The 19,855-nt window shown below is 38.6% G+C and overlaps 2 protein-coding genes across 3 annotated transcripts; one reads left to right on the top strand and one right to left on the bottom strand.

Moving 5' to 3' along the window:
- Positions 1 to 9,333: 9,333 nt before the first annotated feature.
- On the top strand, positions 9,334 to 12,411 carry mtif3 (mitochondrial translational initiation factor 3). 2 transcript variants are annotated; one of them, XM_026922315.3, is made up of 4 exons: positions 9,334 to 9,442; positions 10,073 to 10,560; positions 11,088 to 11,239; positions 11,895 to 12,411. In XM_026922315.3, the coding sequence occupies exons 2-4, from the start codon at positions 10,074 to 10,076 to the stop codon at positions 12,138 to 12,140; spliced, it is 885 nt and encodes a 294-aa protein (XP_026778116.2). In that variant the 5' UTR covers positions 9,334 to 9,442; position 10,073; the 3' UTR covers positions 12,141 to 12,411. The 2 variants fall into 2 exon arrangements, with proteins under 2 accessions (XP_026778116.2, XP_034156810.1); XM_034300919.2 differs by lacking the exon at positions 9,334 to 9,442 and adding an exon at positions 9,465 to 9,611.
- A 24-nt stretch (positions 12,412 to 12,435) lies between these two features.
- Positions 12,436 to 19,846, bottom strand: gtf3aa (general transcription factor IIIAa). Its single transcript, XM_026922313.3, has 9 exons — positions 19,621 to 19,846; positions 18,005 to 18,105; positions 17,811 to 17,907; positions 16,864 to 16,952; positions 15,809 to 15,882; positions 15,052 to 15,132; positions 14,728 to 14,957; positions 13,459 to 13,509; positions 12,436 to 13,025 (listed from the first exon to the last, which is right to left on the bottom strand). Exons 1-9 carry the CDS (start codon positions 19,735 to 19,737, stop codon positions 12,624 to 12,626), a joined length of 1,242 nt encoding a protein of 413 aa, XP_026778114.3. The 5' UTR covers positions 19,738 to 19,846; the 3' UTR covers positions 12,436 to 12,623.
- Between the last annotated feature and the right edge of the window lie 9 nt (positions 19,847 to 19,855).

The following is a 19,855-nucleotide window of genomic DNA, read 5'->3' as shown; positions in this document are numbered from 1 at the left end:
GCCAAAGGAGGGCAGTAATGAATTTGGGGCGAAATGAGCGTTAATGGCACTGGCATTACTCGTAGTCCACATAACAAATTATTGGAAATTTGACAAGCACACCAATTTATCTCTTGATGCCCGGTGGGAGCGCGCTGGAGTCCTCTTGTGCGCGCCACGGCAAGACAATTTCGCCTCATTTTCCTATTTATAACAATAGAACCAGCCATTAAGACAAATTAATGTCATTATCAAGTCGCCATGAAAATGACAACTAGCGGCGTTTCGAGCGGGCTTTAGTGGGCCATTCACCATAATGAAATCCGCTGTACAGCAACTGAAAAGAAACACTCCAAGTAATTATTTTCTAGTAGCTTGTTTGTCTGCCGGCCGTTCGTTTGCTTTCAGCCCAATTATGGAGCGAGCCGAGCCGCGGAGGCGCGCAGAGAGGCCTAATTGGGCAATTAGCGGCCCGTTCCAGGGCTTTTAGCTCCGGTAGAGTGGAGAGAGAGAGAGAGAGAGATGGTATGGTGGGAGGGAGGGAGGGAGGGAGAGAGAGAGAGATGGTATGGTGGGAGAGAGAGAGAGAGAGAGATGGTATGGTGGGAGGGAGGGAGGGAGGGAGAGAGAGAGAGAGAGAGAGAGAGAGAGAGAGAGAGAGAGATGGTATGGTGGGAGGGAGGGAGGGAGAGAGAGAGAGAGAGAGATGGTATGGTGGGAGGGAGGGAGAGAGAGAGAGCAGAGAAGTGTTCTACAGAGCTACACATACCTGCTCACACAAACACAACACTCCATTACACACACAACACATATGCAGAGGACACACACATACATATGGTCAAATAACCAATCAGAAAAACCACAGCCACACCATACACACCAGTGACCAACTGATACACACCACACCAGTATACCAATACACATCTTACAACTCTAGCGCAACAATCAGTTAGTTCAATTTCCAGGTAGAAATATCAGTATTTCAGTTTCCCACCTCACTGGAATGCAGCATAATACTGAGGTTTTAAATTACATCCAGTTAAAGACTAGTTTAGAGTAAACAACCACTTCTTAAATCCATACCATGTGCCTTAAAGTCATCAGGCTCCAAAATGATGCATGAACTAGCCACATGAACTAGCTAGGCTGACTACTAGCAGAAAACAACGTTGTAATCGGTCGGCTCGGAAACAGAAACCTCGCAGGACATGTGCCTTTCCTGCTAGATTAGTTATATAACTGAGGTTCAGGAACTGTACGTTTGTTAACGTTTTTGCTTTTACTATCATGATGTACACACCTGCTGACACCCTCTAGCTGTTTGCCTGTCAAATATAAAGTTGACATTACTAAATTATGTACATAAACTCAAACCTGGGGTTAACGTAACGCTAACGTGCTCCATCTACACACACAGGCAAAGTAGTTTCTCCATTGATGTGTAATATGTGTCATGTGTTTTATACATGTTATATAAAGTATGCGTAATGTGTGTTTATTTTATCTTTTGAAGGGGTGCCAACAGTATTGGAGTTGACTGTAGACAGCTATACAGATAGTTACATACACACTTCATATATATATATATATATATATATAGATAGATAGATAGATAGATAGATAGATAGAGAGAGAAAGAGATAGATCTTCAGTATAGAGATCCATTAAGAGAAATCACACACTTGCATATACACATATTTATATACACAGAACTTCTGAATTCTGGATTCTGATTGGTCAGAAGGTGTTGATTTGTTGATTAATTTTCTATAACAGCAGCCCTGACAATATTGCAGCTGCAGATCGGAGGTTTATTTTAACACGCTCGCTCTAATACGTTATCGTTTCTATAGTAACAGCTTATTCACAGGGACTCGTACAGCGGACTCTCAACATAAACCGATTGAGAAACACGTGCAAGTTTTCTGAAAGGAGACGTTTACGTAACGTTTATGGAAGGAGTCTCCAGTGTCAGCGCTTTGTAACAGTCAGAGGATAAACTGTAACTTCTGAAATCTTCAGGACAGAGGAGATTTGTTGCTTTTTGTTTTCTGAATTTCATGTTAATTATGTCATTTGTTAATAAATTTAGAACTGTAATCACTGACAAATTGTTGTGGTGTAAGAGGAATAAAACACTCCAAGGCATGCTGTTATTGTAATATAATCAACCCTGTTCTTGATTAATTTTCTATAACAGCACACTGTGTTGCGTTTTATTCCTTACATAACACAGAGACAGTGTGATAAGAGAACATTCTGGCTAATGTTGAACAGCAACGCTAACCGCTAGTGGGTCCAACAAACTGTGTGTGTGTTTGCATACAGAATTACACATTCAGGAAATGTTTTGTGTTCGACTCACCTTTCTACCCTTCACCCCAAATCTGTCCATCTCTCTATCTCCCTCCCTCTCTCTCTCTCTCTCCCTCTCTCATTCCCCCATTTTCACATTTCCTCTCCATCATCCTCCCTCTGCAACTACCCATTCTCTCTCTCTCTCTCTCTCTCTCTCTCTCTGTTCCCCCATCACACACACATACACACACACACTCCCTCTCTCTGGATCATAGTGCATGTGTTAATTAAACACTCTTTCAGATCATTCCCTCTCTCAAGTGGCTGCAGAGGCAGAAGCCATTAGGCAGAAAGCTCCGCTATCTGCATTTCCACGCACAGCTCACCGTGTATTAAAGTGAAATTCATCCCGTAATTATCCGCCTCTGCGCCTGCCACCTGCCCCAGCGTGACACCTCCGCGCTGTTTCCCATCATGCCACGGGCCCAATTAGACCCTGACGGACCCCGCTAATTACGTTAATACAAAAAAAATCGCGCCTGCCTACGAAACAAGGGTCGTTATGTGCAAAATATATGGTAATGAAACATTAGCCTTGATTTTATTTGGATTAAAAACAGTTAGAGGCATGCTGAAGTGATAAAGTGATGATGTGTGTCACTGAGAGTGTGCAGAGCGCAATGTGTGGTGCTTTTGTCCCACAAATACAGTGTGTTGATGCTCAAGAAAAAGAATTCATGGAATTTTCGTTCGGGAAGGACAGAGTAAAGAAAGGGGTAAAAACAGATATTAGATGACTAACAAGACAAATGTTATAAAGAGAAAAGCCTGATCCTGGTCAGGGTCACGGTGGATTCAAAATCTATCCTGGGAATACTGGGCATGAGGCAGGAATACCCTCTGGATGTGATGCCAGTCTGTCAAATGGCACCAACATACACACAGACACCCCTAGGGGCAAAACAAATTGCTATTTTAAATTAAAAGTCCATGAAAAGTTGGCAGAAACTACAGTTTTTCCTACATGACGTATAGCAGCATTGTTGTTGATGTAATCTCAGGTCCTACAGTTAAAAGAGCTCCTCCTTGGACATGTACCTCCGTTCTTGTCCATGTTGTTGCAGATTTTTTTAAGCTAAGAAGCACAGTGCACCCCCAAAAAACCCCACATGAAATCTGATCTGATGGCTCAAACTGAGCAGTATTTCCATGAAGTGAATTTTTAATCAGATTTGATACCATATACCATATCCGATACAACACCAATCCAATAAGAACATCAGATTCTTTCCATTCACACTGCATAAAATCTGGACTTGAGCTGCCTCTGTGAACAGATGCATTTATCATCTGAATCATAATTACATAACAGTAGTATGTTGTTATCTGCCTCACTGATGCTGTAATTGACGAGAAAGGTTGAAAATCTAAGTTAATGTTCGCTAGCTAAGTAAAATTACCCAAAACACCAACCTGCAGTTAACATTAGTTCACTTTGTCATGTAGTTAGTAGAAAATTAATTCTCAAATAATTTTCATACCTCAAACTTCAGCTTTCAGTGTTTCAGGTCTTCAGGTCTTCCAGTGTTACTTCCTGTAACCAGAATATGAAATATATCAATTCAATTTTATTTGTATAGCACTTATAAAAATGGACACTGTCATAAAGCAGCTTTACAGAAATAAGCGGATTCAGGATATAAACTGTAAATGTGTGAATTTATCCCTAATGAGCAAGCCAGAGGCAACGGTGGTGAAGAAAAACTCCCTGAGACGGCCTGAGGAAGAAACCTTGAGAGGAACCAGACTCAGAAGGGAACCCATCCTCATCTGGGTGGATTTCATCAGATTTTATTTGGTATTATACTTATTTGTTTTACGGAAATATATGCGGAAATGTAAACATACTGAATTACATACTGAATTCAAATACCTTGGGGTCCACCTCACAGAAGAACTCTGATGGACAACACACACAAATAGCTTGGGGACAAGGGCGCTCCAGTGTCTCTACAATCTACGGCGCCTGGCCAGGTTCAAGGTCTCCCACAGGGTGCTGAGGGCTTTCTACACGGGGGCTGTGAAGAGTCTTCTCACAGGGAGCATTGTCGCCTGGTTCGGACCGAAAGGCGCTGTCCAGAGTGGTGAGGACAGCGGAGAAGGCCATCAGGACTTCTCTCCCCTGCATCACAAACATCTACAACCAGTGATGCAGGACCAGGACCAGGGCCAGGAGAATTGTCAAAGACTTGCACCACCCCGGACACAGTCTCTTCTCAATGCTCCCATCAGGGAAGCGCTATTGGATCCTGAGGACAAACACAGACAGACTCAAACCGGCTACTGAACAAGGACACTTGAGAGAGTCTGCATATTCCTGCCTCACACACGAACACACAGACACACATAAACAATTTTGCACACTATATAGTTTCTGTATAAACTGTACAGCTCTGTATATTTGCATTTTTTTCTTTACAGATTCTATTTGTATATTCATATTCTATATATACATATATGTACATATACATATTCTTTTTATATATATATATTTTATATATTCTATTTTATTCACATTACATTCCTCAGTAGACTGCTATATTTTATGTAAAATGTAGGAGACAAATAAAGAAGCTTGAACTTTGAACCCTGAACCTTGAATTAACTTGAATACCTACAGCAGCTAATAATGACTTAATTGACACAAATCCAGCTGGACACAAATTATCACTATTTAGGAGTTGATGAAACACTGTAATTCGACATTATATGTCTTAATTCAACAATGAAAACTTAATTTAGTAAAATAAATGTATTACTGAAAGGCTGGGAAGGGATTTGGACGACTGTAAACTATAGTTACCTCAGCCACTTACCTCACTTAACTCACAAAACTAACTGATAAAATGTTTCTGACGTACATTTTAAAATTTAAGCGATTTCTATAGTTTTATACAGAATACACAGATAGTTTTATGGCGAATTTAGAGGAGTTCTAATGAACTAGCAACTGTCAGTCAAGCTAGTCACCTAACGGCTCATTTTATTGTCTCAGAAAAGAAGAAATGTCTTTACAAACAGATTTAAAAGAAGATGAACAAGTGAAACTGTGGGGGAGAAGGAAAAAAAGGGTGGGAGATGTTGTTTTGAGCTGTCAGTCACTGTTTTCTGAGAAGAAGACAGTGTGATTTATTGTGTGGTAAGTTAGATTAGCTTAGCATTTCCTTTCCTGTCAGGTCGGCGGGGTGCCCGCGCGAGACAGAACAGCGTCCTCGCGCTAATTAAGCAAACGCACTGAGGGAAGCTCGCGCGAATTGAATGCTCTTTCCGCGCGCGCATCTCTTTCTCTCTTTCTCTCTCTGTCTCTCTCTCTTTCTCTTTTTCATCGAGGTCAGTCAACCGTGCACAATCATCCACCTGCTCCAAACAAACGGTGCGCTTTTTTTTATCCTTTTTTTTTTTTAAAAAGAAAGTTATTTAAATGGCGTTTTTATTTACACGGATCATGACCCCCCTCGCGCGCATCCTGACCAAGGTCTCGCGCCTCGCCTCGCCTCGCCTCGCGCTGTAATGAATGGGCTCGAGCTCTGTCATTACGCAGTTTAGCTATCATTGTCAGTGTAATGGCCTCCCACATCTGTAGCACACAAGCTAAACGGGATAAAGGAGAGAGAGAGAGAGAGAGAGAGAGAAAAACGAAGAAAAGAAAAGAGAAGTTTCACAAGTTTCTCGAGGCTTGTGTTTAAATCTGCTATAATAAATCAAAGTATGACATCATTGACATCATGCATTTCTGAACTCATCATGGTGATGACTGAAGGAAAATCAAATCCAAAAGAAGCATGGCTTTTTTAATCGCATGTTAACTCAGTGGTTAAGATGTTGGACTTCTGATCAGAAGGTCGTCTGTGCACCCCTGACCATCACACCCATACGTGCTTGTTGTCGAACATCTCATTCCAGATTTACTCTTATAACATTGCTGTTATAATGAGCTCCACTCTTCTGCAAAGTCTTTCCACTAGATGTTGGAGCGTGGCTGTGGGGATTTGTGTTCATTCAGCTACAAGAGCATTAGTGAGATCAGGTGCTGATGTTGGGATGTCGAGGAGGTCTGGGGTTCAGTCGGTGTTCCAGTTCATCCCAAAGATGTTCAGTGGGGTTGAGGTCAGGGCTCTGTGCAGGACACTCGAGTTCTTCCACTCCAACCTTCACACAGCATGTCTTCATGGAGCTTGCTTTGTGCACAGGGGCATCGTCATGCTGGAACAGGTTTGAGCCTCTTAGTTCCAGTGAAGGGAAACTGTAATGCTACAGCATAAAAAAGACATTCTATACAACTGTGTCCTTCCAACTTTATAGTAACAGTTTGGGGAAGAACCACACATGGGTGTGATGGTCAGGTGTCCATAAACTTTTGGCCATATAGTGTACTAAATAATACGCGTGAGTAATGTTCTGTATTTTTCAAGTCTACTTTATTCCCCTGATTATTAAGATGTTTCATAAAAACACGATTTAATGCACAGAAAATCCATCAGTGCATCATGTCACAATAGTTGTGAGCATTTCATGAATCCATTAGGTCCCTTCACTTTTCTACTCTCCACGTATTGTATTTTAAGGCTGATCCAATTACCCTGAACCATGTTTGGTAATTTGGGACAGCATGAAAATGTTTAAATTATAAATATCTGTACATGATTGGAACTAATGTTATGCTTATTTTATTACAGTAGTTCTTCTTATGTATATATGCATCATAAATATGTGGAATATATTAATATTGTTTATTAGTTTATAACCTTATCAAAACACTACCCAAAGCATTTTTTTTTCTACCTTAGGTTTTGTGGCTGAACGTCCTGTTTGATGCTGACCACACCCCATGTATGATGTCACATGAATTATGTCATGTTGCTTCTGTCAAGTCGCAGGGCTCAGTAACATACCTAAGTTTTGACTTTCATTTATCAGGGCAGAAAATAAATGCTGCTAAATTAAACTGTCCCATTTTACCTGAATTTACTGTATAGTATATGTGTGTGTGTGTGTGTGTGTGTCATCATTATCATCGCCTAACCTCAAAATTTGTGCATTAAAGCTTTTCATATGAGTCTCCCAGGAGTGTTATATACCTAACTGGCAGTATAAAGGGGAAAAATTGCACAGAGGTTGTTTCAGAGATACAATACTCATCTTAATTTTACATCATTTAATTGACTTGAATCATACGCTTGAGGTTGTGTACAGGCCAGGTGTATTTAACACAAAGCTACAGGACAAAATATTTGATCTATAGGTGTGCATTGGGACTGAGATCTCATGGCATCCCTACAAAAAAAGTTTTTACTCTCATGGGCGGTGGCATGAAGATCGCATGACAAAAGGGGCCACATGGATTGAGATGCACGTATTGCAATGCTTTCTCTTATTATATATCTATTTTAAGCTTTACATTTAAGTGATCACATCCTTGTTCGTTAGGAGAAAAGGTGACTGATCTCCCTCTCTCTCTCTCTCTCTCTCTCTCTCTCACACACACACACACACACACACACACACACACAAGTATCAACATATAAGTCATTTTGATCATTCTGATATGAAATTTCTTCTCTTTCTGTTCACATGGTGACTGTCTGTGCTATGACCTTTGACCCCTGCCTTTTCCTGTTCGGTGGTGGGGGCTGTTAGAGGCACCTGTAGACAGGCAGGTGACAGAGAGACTGAGAAACATAGCCGTGTCTCTGTCGCTTTCTGGGTAAAGGCCAGCGAAGAAAGCGCAGATTAGGGCCTCTTTGTATCTGTCAGCATTAAACAAATTAATCCATTGCTGCTCATCTGAGTGTAAAATCTCTAGATTTACTGTTTCTATAGAAGCGAGGTCTGAGGTCGCTCACACTGCCTCGCCCTCTAAAGCCTGAAACATATTTTAAACCCTTTATTATTGCTTAATTATGGAGTCTATGGAAAAGGAGATGTGCTTTGTGAAGGAGTGGGCTACACGCCAGCGAGGGTCAATATAAACTCCACTGGTAAACACTGAAAAGAAAGCAAACAACAAAACACGACTCCCAGCCTTTAAGGGTGGCTTCCTCACACACACGCTCAAAAGCACTTTTGTGCAGTAGTGAGCTTTTTTTGTTCATCACTAAGCCTCGGCTAAACACACTAAGCAGATAAAGGAGTCTTTCTAGAAGAAAAGGCGATGTTCCCTTTTGAGACTCTTTGGGAATAATTCGGGATCAAAGCAGTAAGTTATATTATAGGATTATTAATAATGTTCGAATTTTGATACATATGAATGCATTATGCAGCAGGAGAGCTCTACAGGAATGTTTTTTTTTTTTTAAAGAAAAGGGCAGGGCAAAGTGGGCCACAGAGCCGCACGGTTTGGGTCAAACTGTGTCAACTCGAGTTAGGTACAGCTGAGCAGCTTCTCTAAAACCCGACCACGCCGATTTTATATTCAGCCCCACGTTCCTTTCATGTCATTATGCTTCTGATTGTTCCTACATTGAAAAGATTTGAGTTTAAATGTATTTCTTTAGTAGGTTGTGCTTTTTATTTTCAGCTCCATGAGGGAAAAAAAAAAAAACAGACTCTGAAGCAACTTTCATGTTTGTTAAGATGATATTGAATTTAGTAAAATAATAATAATAATAATAATAAGAAGAAGAAGAAAATGAATATTTGAGATTTAGTTTTTTTTAATAAATAAATATATAACAAATGAACACGACAGGATTAATAATAATAATAATAATAATAATAATAATAATAATAATATTGATTAATAATAATATATGATTTGATTTCTACATTTTTAGATATAATAAAATGTCATATTCATATTCACATTCACATTCAAATAATAATAATTTATTATAAATCAATGTCCCACTAGTAAGTCGATGTAATAGCAACTATAGTTGTATAATAAGAACCTTTTTTTTTTTTTTTTTTACAGTGTTAATATTTTTCTTACTAGTCCACACAAAGTGACTGATTTGTAGTTGTGAATCTGTTGAGAAAACTACAAACACAGAAGCGGATACACATGAACGCCATGATGCCACGTCATCAACACGCGCCGATGGGTAAACTCTCCCCCTAACGAGAGGGTTCATGTTTCAAGGCTGGTTTGTTTTGCAGAGAAGAGGTTTGTGTTCTTCAGTTTGGTGATTTTTTAAAGACATTGAATAGAGAATGAGCACACTTCTGTCTCAGCGGGTTGAACAGCTTTATACCTTGTGTTTTGACGGTCAGAATTCAGCAGGACGCTTTATAATAGCGTGAAGAGTTAGGGATTTTATTTATTGCTTGGGAATGTAGGTATTTTGTAGGTAATTTATCCATAGCAGTGTTAATAGCATGCATTTGTAGTTATTTTAAAGCATTAAGTGTTCTACTCTTCTTTATTGCTTTGACAGTAACACCACTATCTATTGCTCAACTACATGACTTTACTGTAACGTTTAAGTTAAGACCCAAGATGCATAGACAGAGTCTTTGCATTTATATTTTTGGCCTGTTTTATCTAAAACTTCAGTTGTATGTCAGTAAAAGTCTTCCTCTGGCAGTTCTGGGATTCAAACCCACAACCTTCCGCTCAGTAGTATAGAACCCGAACAACTGCTCTACAACTCCAGCTACCTTTTTTTTTTAATCTGCTTTTTAGCATTAGTTTTAGTACTAGCAAGTGACAATTCTCCAGGTTTGATTCATTTTAAGATCTTCTTCCCACCTTTACACTGAACAACAGACTAACGTGTCTCGTTCTCTTCCACAGAATGTCTTTAGGTTGTCTGAGGTTGGCTCTGAGCCGTGCAGCGAGAGCCTCGTGTCCCTCGACAAGCCCAGTGACACTCCTCCTCCTGTATAAACCACAGTCTAGCAGAACCACATGGAGTTACCTGGGCATAAAGCTCCAGCAGTGGACACTGTTCTCCACTGCCGCGGGTGACGACGGAGACACCGCAGAGAGTGAACCACAGGAGGAGAAGAAGAAGAAGAAGAAACAGGACCCGAAAGCTCGAACCACCATCAGCAGTGTGGGCAGGAAGATCCACCAACGCCACCTGCTCCTGCTGGACGAGGAGGGCGAGAACCTGGGGACCATGCACCGGGCCGACGCTCTGAGGCTCATGGATGAGAAAGGGCTGAAGCTGGTGCCTGTGAACGAGAACGCCGAGCCGCCAGTGTACCGGCTCATGAGCGGGAAACAGATTCACGAGGAGCAGATGAAACTGCGGGAGAAACAGAAAACCAAGGCGACAGGTGGGTGTTGTATGACATGTAAACCATTTCCATACTCTAATACATTTTAAGGAAACTAGTGACAGTTTAGATAGGTTTCAGTATATAATGTGATGTCCCTGGGAATGACAGGCACAGACGCCATGTCTTCTTCACTAGGAGTTACAGTCAGAGGGACTTATACTGCAAGTGGGTGGAGACCAGCAAGTGGAGGGGTTAAGCTTAGGGAAGATAGCCAGTAGAATCGAGCTGTACCACCTCTTTGGAGCTGGCTCCAGGCTGCAGAGATACATGTCTCCCTTCATTGGGACTGACAAGTGTAGAGGCCACACCTACCTTACTGACAGGTACACAGGCCACACCTTCTTCCTTGGGAAAGACTAGTAACCTGACTGACTGAGGCCATGCCTCCCTTAATAGGACTGAAGGCCACATAAGCCGTGCCTTCTTTATTAGGAGTGAGTATCACAGAGCCCACACCTCCTTCACTGGGACTGACAGTGAGCAGTGGTGATACTGGACTTCACCGTGTGTGTTCCCTCCTGCAGGTGTCGTCCAGGTGAAAGACCTGACTCTGTCCTCTGATATCGCGCTACACGACCTGGACACAAAACTAAAACAAGTAACGAGCTGGCTGGAGAAAAAGCACCACGTGAGACTGACGCTGAAGCCGAGACGGGACCGGAGCGAGCAGCCGCTGGTAATCTCGCACACTGACCATCCAAATACAGCGTTACGTCGTTATTACAGCTTTATTAATAAAACCTCATACACTGCCTGCCATTACTACTGACAACTAATCATAGGGTTATTTTTAATCTGTTAATCAAAATGACAGAAATAACACAAAATTGTGACTTGGTATTCCATCTTAGGCCTTTTTTTTAAAACCAAACTCATTTACAGGCTGAAAACAAAACCATCCACGCTGTTATTTAGGACAGAACCAGTAACAACACAATTAGCAGATAAGGATAAGTATTTATTTATGAACCTTTTTTTTTTTTATAACAAAATATTAAACATTGGGTCCATTACACTTTTACACTCCAACAGGACTCAGGACTGAGTGTACAGATCATTATCTCTGAGGAGTTTTACCCTATTATTATTATTATTATTAATTGTCTGTCCATGAAATAATGCGTTAAAAAATGAACACAGTCATAAACCTTAATACACAAAGGCAAAATGTCTACATGTGTAACTTCTGAAACTGTGTAGTGAGCTAGTTCTGTCTGCTAGCTAGCTACAGGTAAAGGTGTACAGTAATAATGGTAATAATATCATAATCCGTGATGTGAAAGTGTAAAGTCAGCACACACTCAGGTGATCTTCTCTCTTCCTGGTCACAGGACACGATTCTGGACGAGATGGTCGGGAGAATAACGGCTCCGCTCGGCTTCGTCAACAAACCCAAACTCATCCGTGAGGGTCGAGCGGCCAGCTGCGTCCTGCGTCCTCCGTCCGCTAAAGAGCTGCAGGCGCAGGGGACGCGACCCGCAGCGCAGACTCCCTCCAACACCCCCAAACCAAACCTCGGGGAACAGGAACCGCTCGGATCTCCATCAGAGCGGGACAGAGACTCTCAGCAGCAGTGATGTGATGACAATGAAACAGCTTTTCACACACGCTCGGGTGGCGTCGATGAATACGACAAAAAGTCAATTTATACAAACGTTATTGAGATCAGGATAGAGCCTGAAGGGATACAAATCCAAACTAACTTCCTGAATAACTTGTTTTGGGGTCCACGTTTTAACGGTGACTCTTTTTTTCAGACATTTTCTAAACACACTGCTATGGCAACCTACTGTTTACCCTACACTGGGGTGCATTATGTAACGAGTAAATAAATGAAATTGAATGTAACTTTTTGTAGATGTGGTTTTTAAAAAAAAAAAAAAAAAAAAAAAAACCTAGTGAAGATGTGTGTCATTTTACTTTACTGGCATCTGATTGGACGATGTACACTGAGATCTGACTGGTCAGTTATCAGACTGTCAGATGTCACAAGTGCAAATAAGTATACAGCTAATGATGTGATGGATTCTCATTGGCTGGTCACTACTATATCAAGAGGTTCATTGAATTCTGATTGGACGGCTGGTCTCTGCTATATTATGAGATTTACTGATTTCTGATTGGCTTGTTTCTACAACATTATGAAATTCACTGATTTCTGATTGGCTATCTGATGGACTCTCCAACACAAGTGGCTCTAGTATGAGAACGACAGAACTTTCAGACGTCACTGGCTCTGATTGGACGATTTCAGCACCATCAGACATGGCCAGGTTTGTTACGTCATCCTTGACAGGTTCTGATGAGATCACTGCCTGATTGCTGTCTGATTTGGACGTTTCTGATTGGCTGGTCACAGTGTTAGGAGATTCACCAGGGTCCAGTGTTTCCGATTGGCGTTTTTTTGGCGTTTTGTAGCCACTCAGACGAGACGCCAGTGATCGTGTTGGACGGGGTTTCTTCTGAAAAAACAAAAAATAAAAAAACGTTTCATTTCTGTCTCTGAGTCAGCAACTACTCGGTGCTAAAGCTGACGACTTGGCCTGCGTTCACAGTAACAAGCAACCAGTTGCTGTAGGTTTGTCTGTTGTGGGCGTGACCTATGAACTTTAGTTAAGAAATTTACTGGTTCCTGTATAACATACACACAAAAAATTTTAACAATAATAAAACCCAGAAGACAAACCCTCAGTTATATTTTTAACTCCATATCTGTACACAGCTTAAGGAGATGTAACTGAAGTCAGTCAGAGAAATCTACTGGAGCCAATCAAAAGCTTGTTTCTGGAGTCATAGGAAATAAATGATCACCTGTCGCTTGCTAGTGTGAACGCAGCGTTACATCATCATGTGAAATGCAAATTCCTGGGAAAAAAACATTTAATCAGTCATTACCTGTTTCTTTCTCTCGGGGTCATGAACCACGGAGTGACGCTGTAAACTTTGCTGCATGGGGAAAAACATATAAAATGATTTACAAACAAATAAAGAAATAAAAATTACAATTACTTCATTACAAAAAAAAAAAAAATCGATACACCTTTTTAAAATAAATGAAACTTGACTCTCTTCTTTAAGACTTCCAGTACAGTGAGGTTTTTGATGTGTTTTAACTGTAAAGTAACAAATAAAAATAAAATAAGAAATATTTATCAGTGTCTAGTTTAGCTAGTTTAGTGCTAGCGGTGTGAGTGATGTAACAGAAAACAAAACTATAAATGGAGAAACGATCTCAATTCTAATCTCTAAATGAGAAACAAGCTACATCTAAAAAACACTGGTACATATTTAATAAAAAAAAACATAATATAATATATTACAAAAACTGGTACGAACATTTTCTTTTGTTCGTACGAACAGTAATTTGTAAATTATAAATATTATCTCACTTTTAGAGTAAAACACTGAAAACTCCAGTAAGAAGGAAACCAGCTGAAACGTCCCGTTCCACGAGCCGAACACATCTAACAGCTTTATATTTTATTTGTTTTATTTATTGTTAGCCTGGATGTTAACGTAATTGAAGTAGTGTCGGTCGATTTGATGATGTAATTTAGATATCACGATAAAGCACGCTTTTCTGAGATATCACAGACACAATATCTTTTTAATTTTTTTTTTTTTTTATGATATAAATTTATATAATCATATTTTTAAAAATAAATTGAATTACAAACTGACTGGAAGCAGTTTGATTTTGTAATCAATCATTATCAAAATTATTCAGAAAATTTTCATTATTTCATATTTGCACTGTTAAATTTTTGTACTTTTTACAAAAACAAAATGTTCAAAAATAAGTTAGATTAAACGTTACGGACGTTATATAAATCATCGAACAGTTTTCTTCTGGAAGTTTGTTCACAAACCTGTGTATTGTGATACGTATCGTATCACAGAAATGTCGTGTAAAAGTATCGTGAAATGAGATTTGTCATCATCGCCCAGTCCTGATTTGAAGGATACACTGTGTTTTTGGTTTGTTTTTTTGGAACCTTGTACTTTTTCTGAATAAGCATTAATTAATTAATTTAGTACATGCTTTTGAGTTTTATTGATTGGTCAGCACTTTGATGATCAGTGGCAGTGGTTCGGATGGATGGATGTTTTATAATTACACAAAATTAATACAGAAAACTAATGGATAATTAATAATAATTATACCTTCATGGAGAAGGTTTTGGAGCAGCCGGGCTCGGTGCAGCTGAACGCTCGCTCCTGCTGGTGGAAGGACAGGATGTGGCTCTGCAGGTTGAAGGCGGTGGTGTAGGAACGCTTACATCCGTCTCTCGGACACAGAAACACGAGCCGAGCTTCGGAGTGAACGCGCTGGTGCTGCTTCAGGAACCAGCGATCCCTGAACGTCTTCTTACACTCGTCACACTGCACTCTCACTGCACACACACACACACACAACCACTTTAATACAAAATTCTCACTGAATTAAACCTAGATTAGTTTTTTTTTTTTTGCTGGTTTTTATTTGACCTTTATGCTCTTTCCTGTGCCTCGTAAGTTCAGTCCAGTTCTTCGCCACGAATGAGCAATCCTCAGCCGGACACGTGTAACCTGCTCACGTTCACAACAACAACAAACCGTTCAAGAAAGACGCAAAATCTGAACAAAAATAACAAATTAAGTCTCTTATAACTGTAGCACTACATGCAATTTCCCCAAAAATAAAATCCATTTGAATATTGGAATGATTATTGAATACTAAATTAAATTATATTTCAATAATAAATATTACTATATTAACATTACTATTAGTATCGTTATTAGTGTATATATTATTTTTATTTATTTTTTTATTCCGGCTACCAAGCAATCACATCTAAAAAAAAAATTAACACTGCATGCTCCTAGAATGATTTATTTCTTTAATTATTTTTTAAATATATTTATTTATTCATATATCATCACTACATGTTATAAAATGTACTTGTATATATTTACATGATACAATAAGCATTGAGATAAAAAATTTAATGAGCTGCACAAAAATGGATAAATTTTGCCTAATACTGAAATTATGATGAAATTATTCATCACCATTTTGGGAAATGTATTGTTTAATTTAACATGAAGGTCGTTCACACGTGTCTAGGAATCCGAGTAAAGTGTTACTCTATAGGACAGTAAACAGAGTTAAACCGTGCGGATGGGAATCGTGTGATTTACTACAATAAAGCCGATATTTAATGGAAGCTAACAGTCGATTATGTTGGAAATATTAAGCGCTCACCCTTATGCACTTTCTCATGACGTTTTCTTTTGCTGGGATTCGCAAAGCGTCTGTCACAGCCTTCGTACGTACATCTGAAAAAAGAAACATTTATAAAGAAAGCATTTAAACAATATTTATACAATATACAGTAAGATAACTGAGGGGAACAGAAATGGCTTTATTTATTCTTTAAATTTAATCAGATCAAACTCTTGTGGATTTCTGTGGAAATATGATTAAAAGTCTTAACAGTCTGATAAAAACTCTACGTTATTAAACGGTATTTCCGTTGCTGTCATCAGACAATCAGAATCCTTCAGAGTTTTTGTTTTTAGTACAATTTGGTATGACTCCGCCCCCAGGTAAGCCCCGCCCCCATCGCTTAAAGGCAGATTTGTAGCGTAAATGAAATGCTGCGTCTCAATTCGCCTTCTATCCGCCCTACGCAGTAGCCGAGATCAGAATTAGCGCGTCTCAAATCGTAGTATATTGAAATGAAGATCCCAGAGGTTCCCGGATGGTCGATTATTTCCGGTAGATTTACGAAGTGTGGATCTGTAGACACTCTTTCAGGTCTTTAAAGTCTTCAGTATTTAAGTGTAAGAACTTAAATGAATAAATCAAGGGAATGGTACATTAAATGATACAGTATAAATGATATAAGGAAAAATTAATGAAGAAATGCGGCGAGGAGTTTGTTTACGGTGACAGCGTGCGTAACTAGGCAACAGCGTTCTCTTAGTACGTCCCACTACTTGCATTTTGCTCTTTTGCTACAAGTTGTACTTTTCCTTCACAAAAAAAAAAAAAAAAAAAAAAAAAAAAAAAAAAAAAAAAAAAAAAGAGTACACACTTTTAGTGCATAGTATAAGTAAGCGAATTGGGACGCGGCAAAAGTAAAATCTACGTTTAGTTTGAAACCGAACTCCAGCGTGCGAAAGTCGCTGCTATTAAATAAAAACTCTAAGTACGGAGCGTAACAAGGTCATCTGTGAAGTGATGATTTTTCACCGAAGTCTTCCCTTCCTTTGGGACCAAACGCAGAAAGAAGAAAGAGTGCGAGCCGTGCTTACTCGTACGGGAGCTGGAGCGTGTGTGTGCTTTCGTGAGTCTTCAGCAGGTTGTTCTTCTTGAAGCTTTTGCCGCATCCCTCAAACACACACTGAATAAACAAGACAATACACAGACCTGTGACCTGATCTTACACCGTATCTACACATTACAGCCATTATCATCAGAGTTCTATTACAATATTACAACCTGTTTGATTATTGTTAACACACAGATCATAATTAATGGCACCTTTGATGGGAAATAAGCAACATGGAATACGTATAAAATAATCAACACGTGAAATCAGTGATGTTTTGAGTTTACACACATACGGGGATGTTGAATCGTTTTACTTAAAACTAATGTTTTTTCCACCAAAACATTTAAATGAATTAGTGCATTCCTTTTATGTAAAATACTCATTTCAAAATTATTGGCACCCCTGTAATTCATATTAAATATTTAGGGGTGCCAATAATAAATTTTTTTCCCTTAAAAAAACTACAAAATGAAAATATTCATTCAAGAATATTTTTTTAAATGATTTTCATTAGAGGAAAGTCAAACAGTATCTCCAAAAGAAGATTTAAAACATTGTGTTTATTTATTAAAACACTGTATTTATATATATATATATATATATATATATATATATATATATATATTTCCATTCAAGGATCCCAATAATTCTGCCTCTGGGAAGTAAAATCGTAAAAAGCCGTCACACGCTGCATGACTTTTTGCAACAAACATAAATACGTTTTAATTTTTTTTTTAAACATCACTGTTTTAATTGAAGTTCATTTTTCACTACACAATATTTGTTGTTAATTTGACTGACTTACGGCGCTACACTTTTATTTTGCTTTTCAAAACATAAATCTGCAGGAGCTAATCACAGAAACTTTAGGATAAAACTACACTAAGATAAAATAAATAAATAAATAAATAAATCACAGTGACTCACGGTGTACAGCTTCGCTTCCTGTCTGTGTTTGCGTGAAATGTGTTTCCTCAAGTTAAAGTTGGTGGTGAAACTTTCCGTGCATCCGTCCTCGCTGCAGCTGGTGATGGGGGGAAAAATAAATAAATCAAAGCTGAAATGAGATTTAGTCTTAAAAATAATCTATAAAATAAGGTGCTCAGGTGTTTAAGACTCACCTGAAGGGTTTCTCTCCGGTGTGAGTGAGCTCATGACGAGCGAGATGAGATTTACTGCAGAATGATTTGCTGCATCCAGCGTACTCGCACTCGAACGGCCTCTGCAACACACATCATCACCGCATTATGAATTTCACAAATAAACAGGAAGGAAAACAACAGCACAGAGTTAACTATAGGACCTCGAACAGTAAAAATCCCATTTATTTACATTTTAATTTGAAGCTTTTATCCAGAACTTACAAATAAGAGAGAATTTAATCTAAGCAGTTGAGTTTTCCTGCCCAGATCTGATAATCTCATAATCTAATAATCTGGGACGCTCGTGTATTTGGCTACGTGAACCTTTAATATTCGTAATTTACACACACACACACACACACACACACACACACACACAGGGATTTCCTTCCTAAAATGTTCAGTAATTACCATATTGTGTTTATTCTATTTATTCTGTCATACATTATCTTGTTAAGTTCACTGTACACTAGGGCTGAATGATTATAACGATATAACGATATAATACTGATATCGTGATAAATACACTTCTCCGAGATATCGCAAGTTTCACGATAACGTTTTCTGACTTTTTAAAATATTATTACAAACTCTGATTCTGAAGAAGCTGTTTTTGTGTTAATGTTTTGTACAGAATTGTTAATTAAAATGTGTAAACGTTTTATTTATTATTTGAATTTTATGATTTTTTTTTCTCTCTCTCTTTTTTTTTTAAAAAGATTTTAAGTCATTTACTTTGTAGATATTAAACAGAAGTATCACTGAACATTCGCATATTATTTTAAACGCAAAGTCACTGTTGTGCTCCCGGTTCGTTATCATGATACATACTCTGTATCGAGGGAATGTCTTAAAGAACTGCAGTATAAATTTGTTTTTATTATTATTTATTAGTAGTATTGAGATATGATTTATTGGTTTTTTTTTTTGGGCATTTCTACCACCATTACTTTAATTATTAAACTGAGATCACTTGTCCATGGCATGTAATTAATTTATTTTTGAAAATTTGTCCAAGTAGAGATTTCCATTCAATTGTAAATGAATATAACCAACAACACAAAGTCAATTAAATTTATAATATCTTAATAATATTATATAACATCTAACATTTATGACAAGTGTCATCTGTGTGTGGTTTGAAAAATTGTATGGATCACGTGTCAAACATTGAGATCCCCAGATGGACAAAAAAAAATCCTTATTTCCTGATTTAACTAATTAAACATAGCTGAATTGTGGAGAAAAAAAAACCTGACAAGCCTGAGAGGTGATTAAAATATTAATATTTTATAATTTTTATCATTATATAAATATATAATATCTACTTTAAATGCTGTGTAAAAATTATTACACAGTAAAAAAAATTGTATTTTAACATGCATAAATAAAATAAATATTCATATAATAACTCTACGCTGATTGGCTTTCTCTGCGTCTCGCTTTGACAAGTCCCGCCTCCTACTTAGGGCTCGTGCTGTGATTGGTTAGGAGACTTAACAGACACGCTATTGCTGTCCAATCAGCGAGTGGTGCAGGAGGCGGGATTTGTCAAAACACGAGGAAAGTTAGCCATGTCGGCTATCATAACTCACCACTCCGGTGTGTTTACACAGATGCGCCTCAAGCTTCCACTCTTTATCGTAGGACGCCTGGCAGTCAGGAAAAGAGCAGATAAACATTCCGGAAGATGTTTTATTAATTACTCGCATGATGAAGAAGAAAATTGCAGCCGCGTAGAAGAAACACAGCGGTTACTACGGCGCCATCTTGTGTTACGTCTTTGCGTCACTTGGAAGATACCAATTGAGGAGAGGAGTGGGGGTGTCC

The sequence above is a fragment of the Pangasianodon hypophthalmus genome, chromosome 27 (assembly GCF_027358585.1).
Source record: "Pangasianodon hypophthalmus isolate fPanHyp1 chromosome 27, fPanHyp1.pri, whole genome shotgun sequence".
NCBI lineage: Eukaryota > Metazoa > Chordata > Actinopteri > Siluriformes > Pangasiidae > Pangasianodon > Pangasianodon hypophthalmus.
This window is presented reverse-complemented; position numbering and strand designations above follow the sequence as displayed.

What these genes read in the sequence shown, in the direction of transcription:
- mtif3 (XM_026922315.3), top strand. Translation starts at nt 10,074, where the DNA reads ATGTCTTTAGGTTGTCTGAGGTTGGCTCTGAGCCGTGCAGCGAGAGCC. An exon ending in ACAGAAAACCAAGGCGACAG is followed by an intron (nt 10,561 to 11,087) that starts GTGGGTGTTGTA and finishes TCCCTCCTGCAG; the next exon opens with GTGTCGTCCAGGTGAAAGAC. An exon ending in ACCGGAGCGAGCAGCCGCTG is followed by an intron (nt 11,240 to 11,894) that starts GTAATCTCGCAC and finishes TCCTGGTCACAG; the next exon opens with GACACGATTCTGGACGAGAT.
- gtf3aa (XM_026922313.3), bottom strand. Translation starts at nt 19,737, where the DNA reads ATGCGAGTAATTAATAAAACATCTTCCGGAATGTTTATCTGCTCTTTT. An exon ending in ACGCTCCAGCTCCCGTACGA is followed by an intron (nt 15,883 to 16,863) that starts GTAAGCACGGCT and finishes TTCTTTTTTCAG; the next exon opens with ATGTACGTACGAAGGCTGTG. An exon ending in GCACAGGAAAGAGCATAAAG is followed by an intron (nt 14,958 to 15,051) that starts GTCAAATAAAAA and finishes GTGTGTGTGCAG; the next exon opens with TGAGAGTGCAGTGTGACGAG.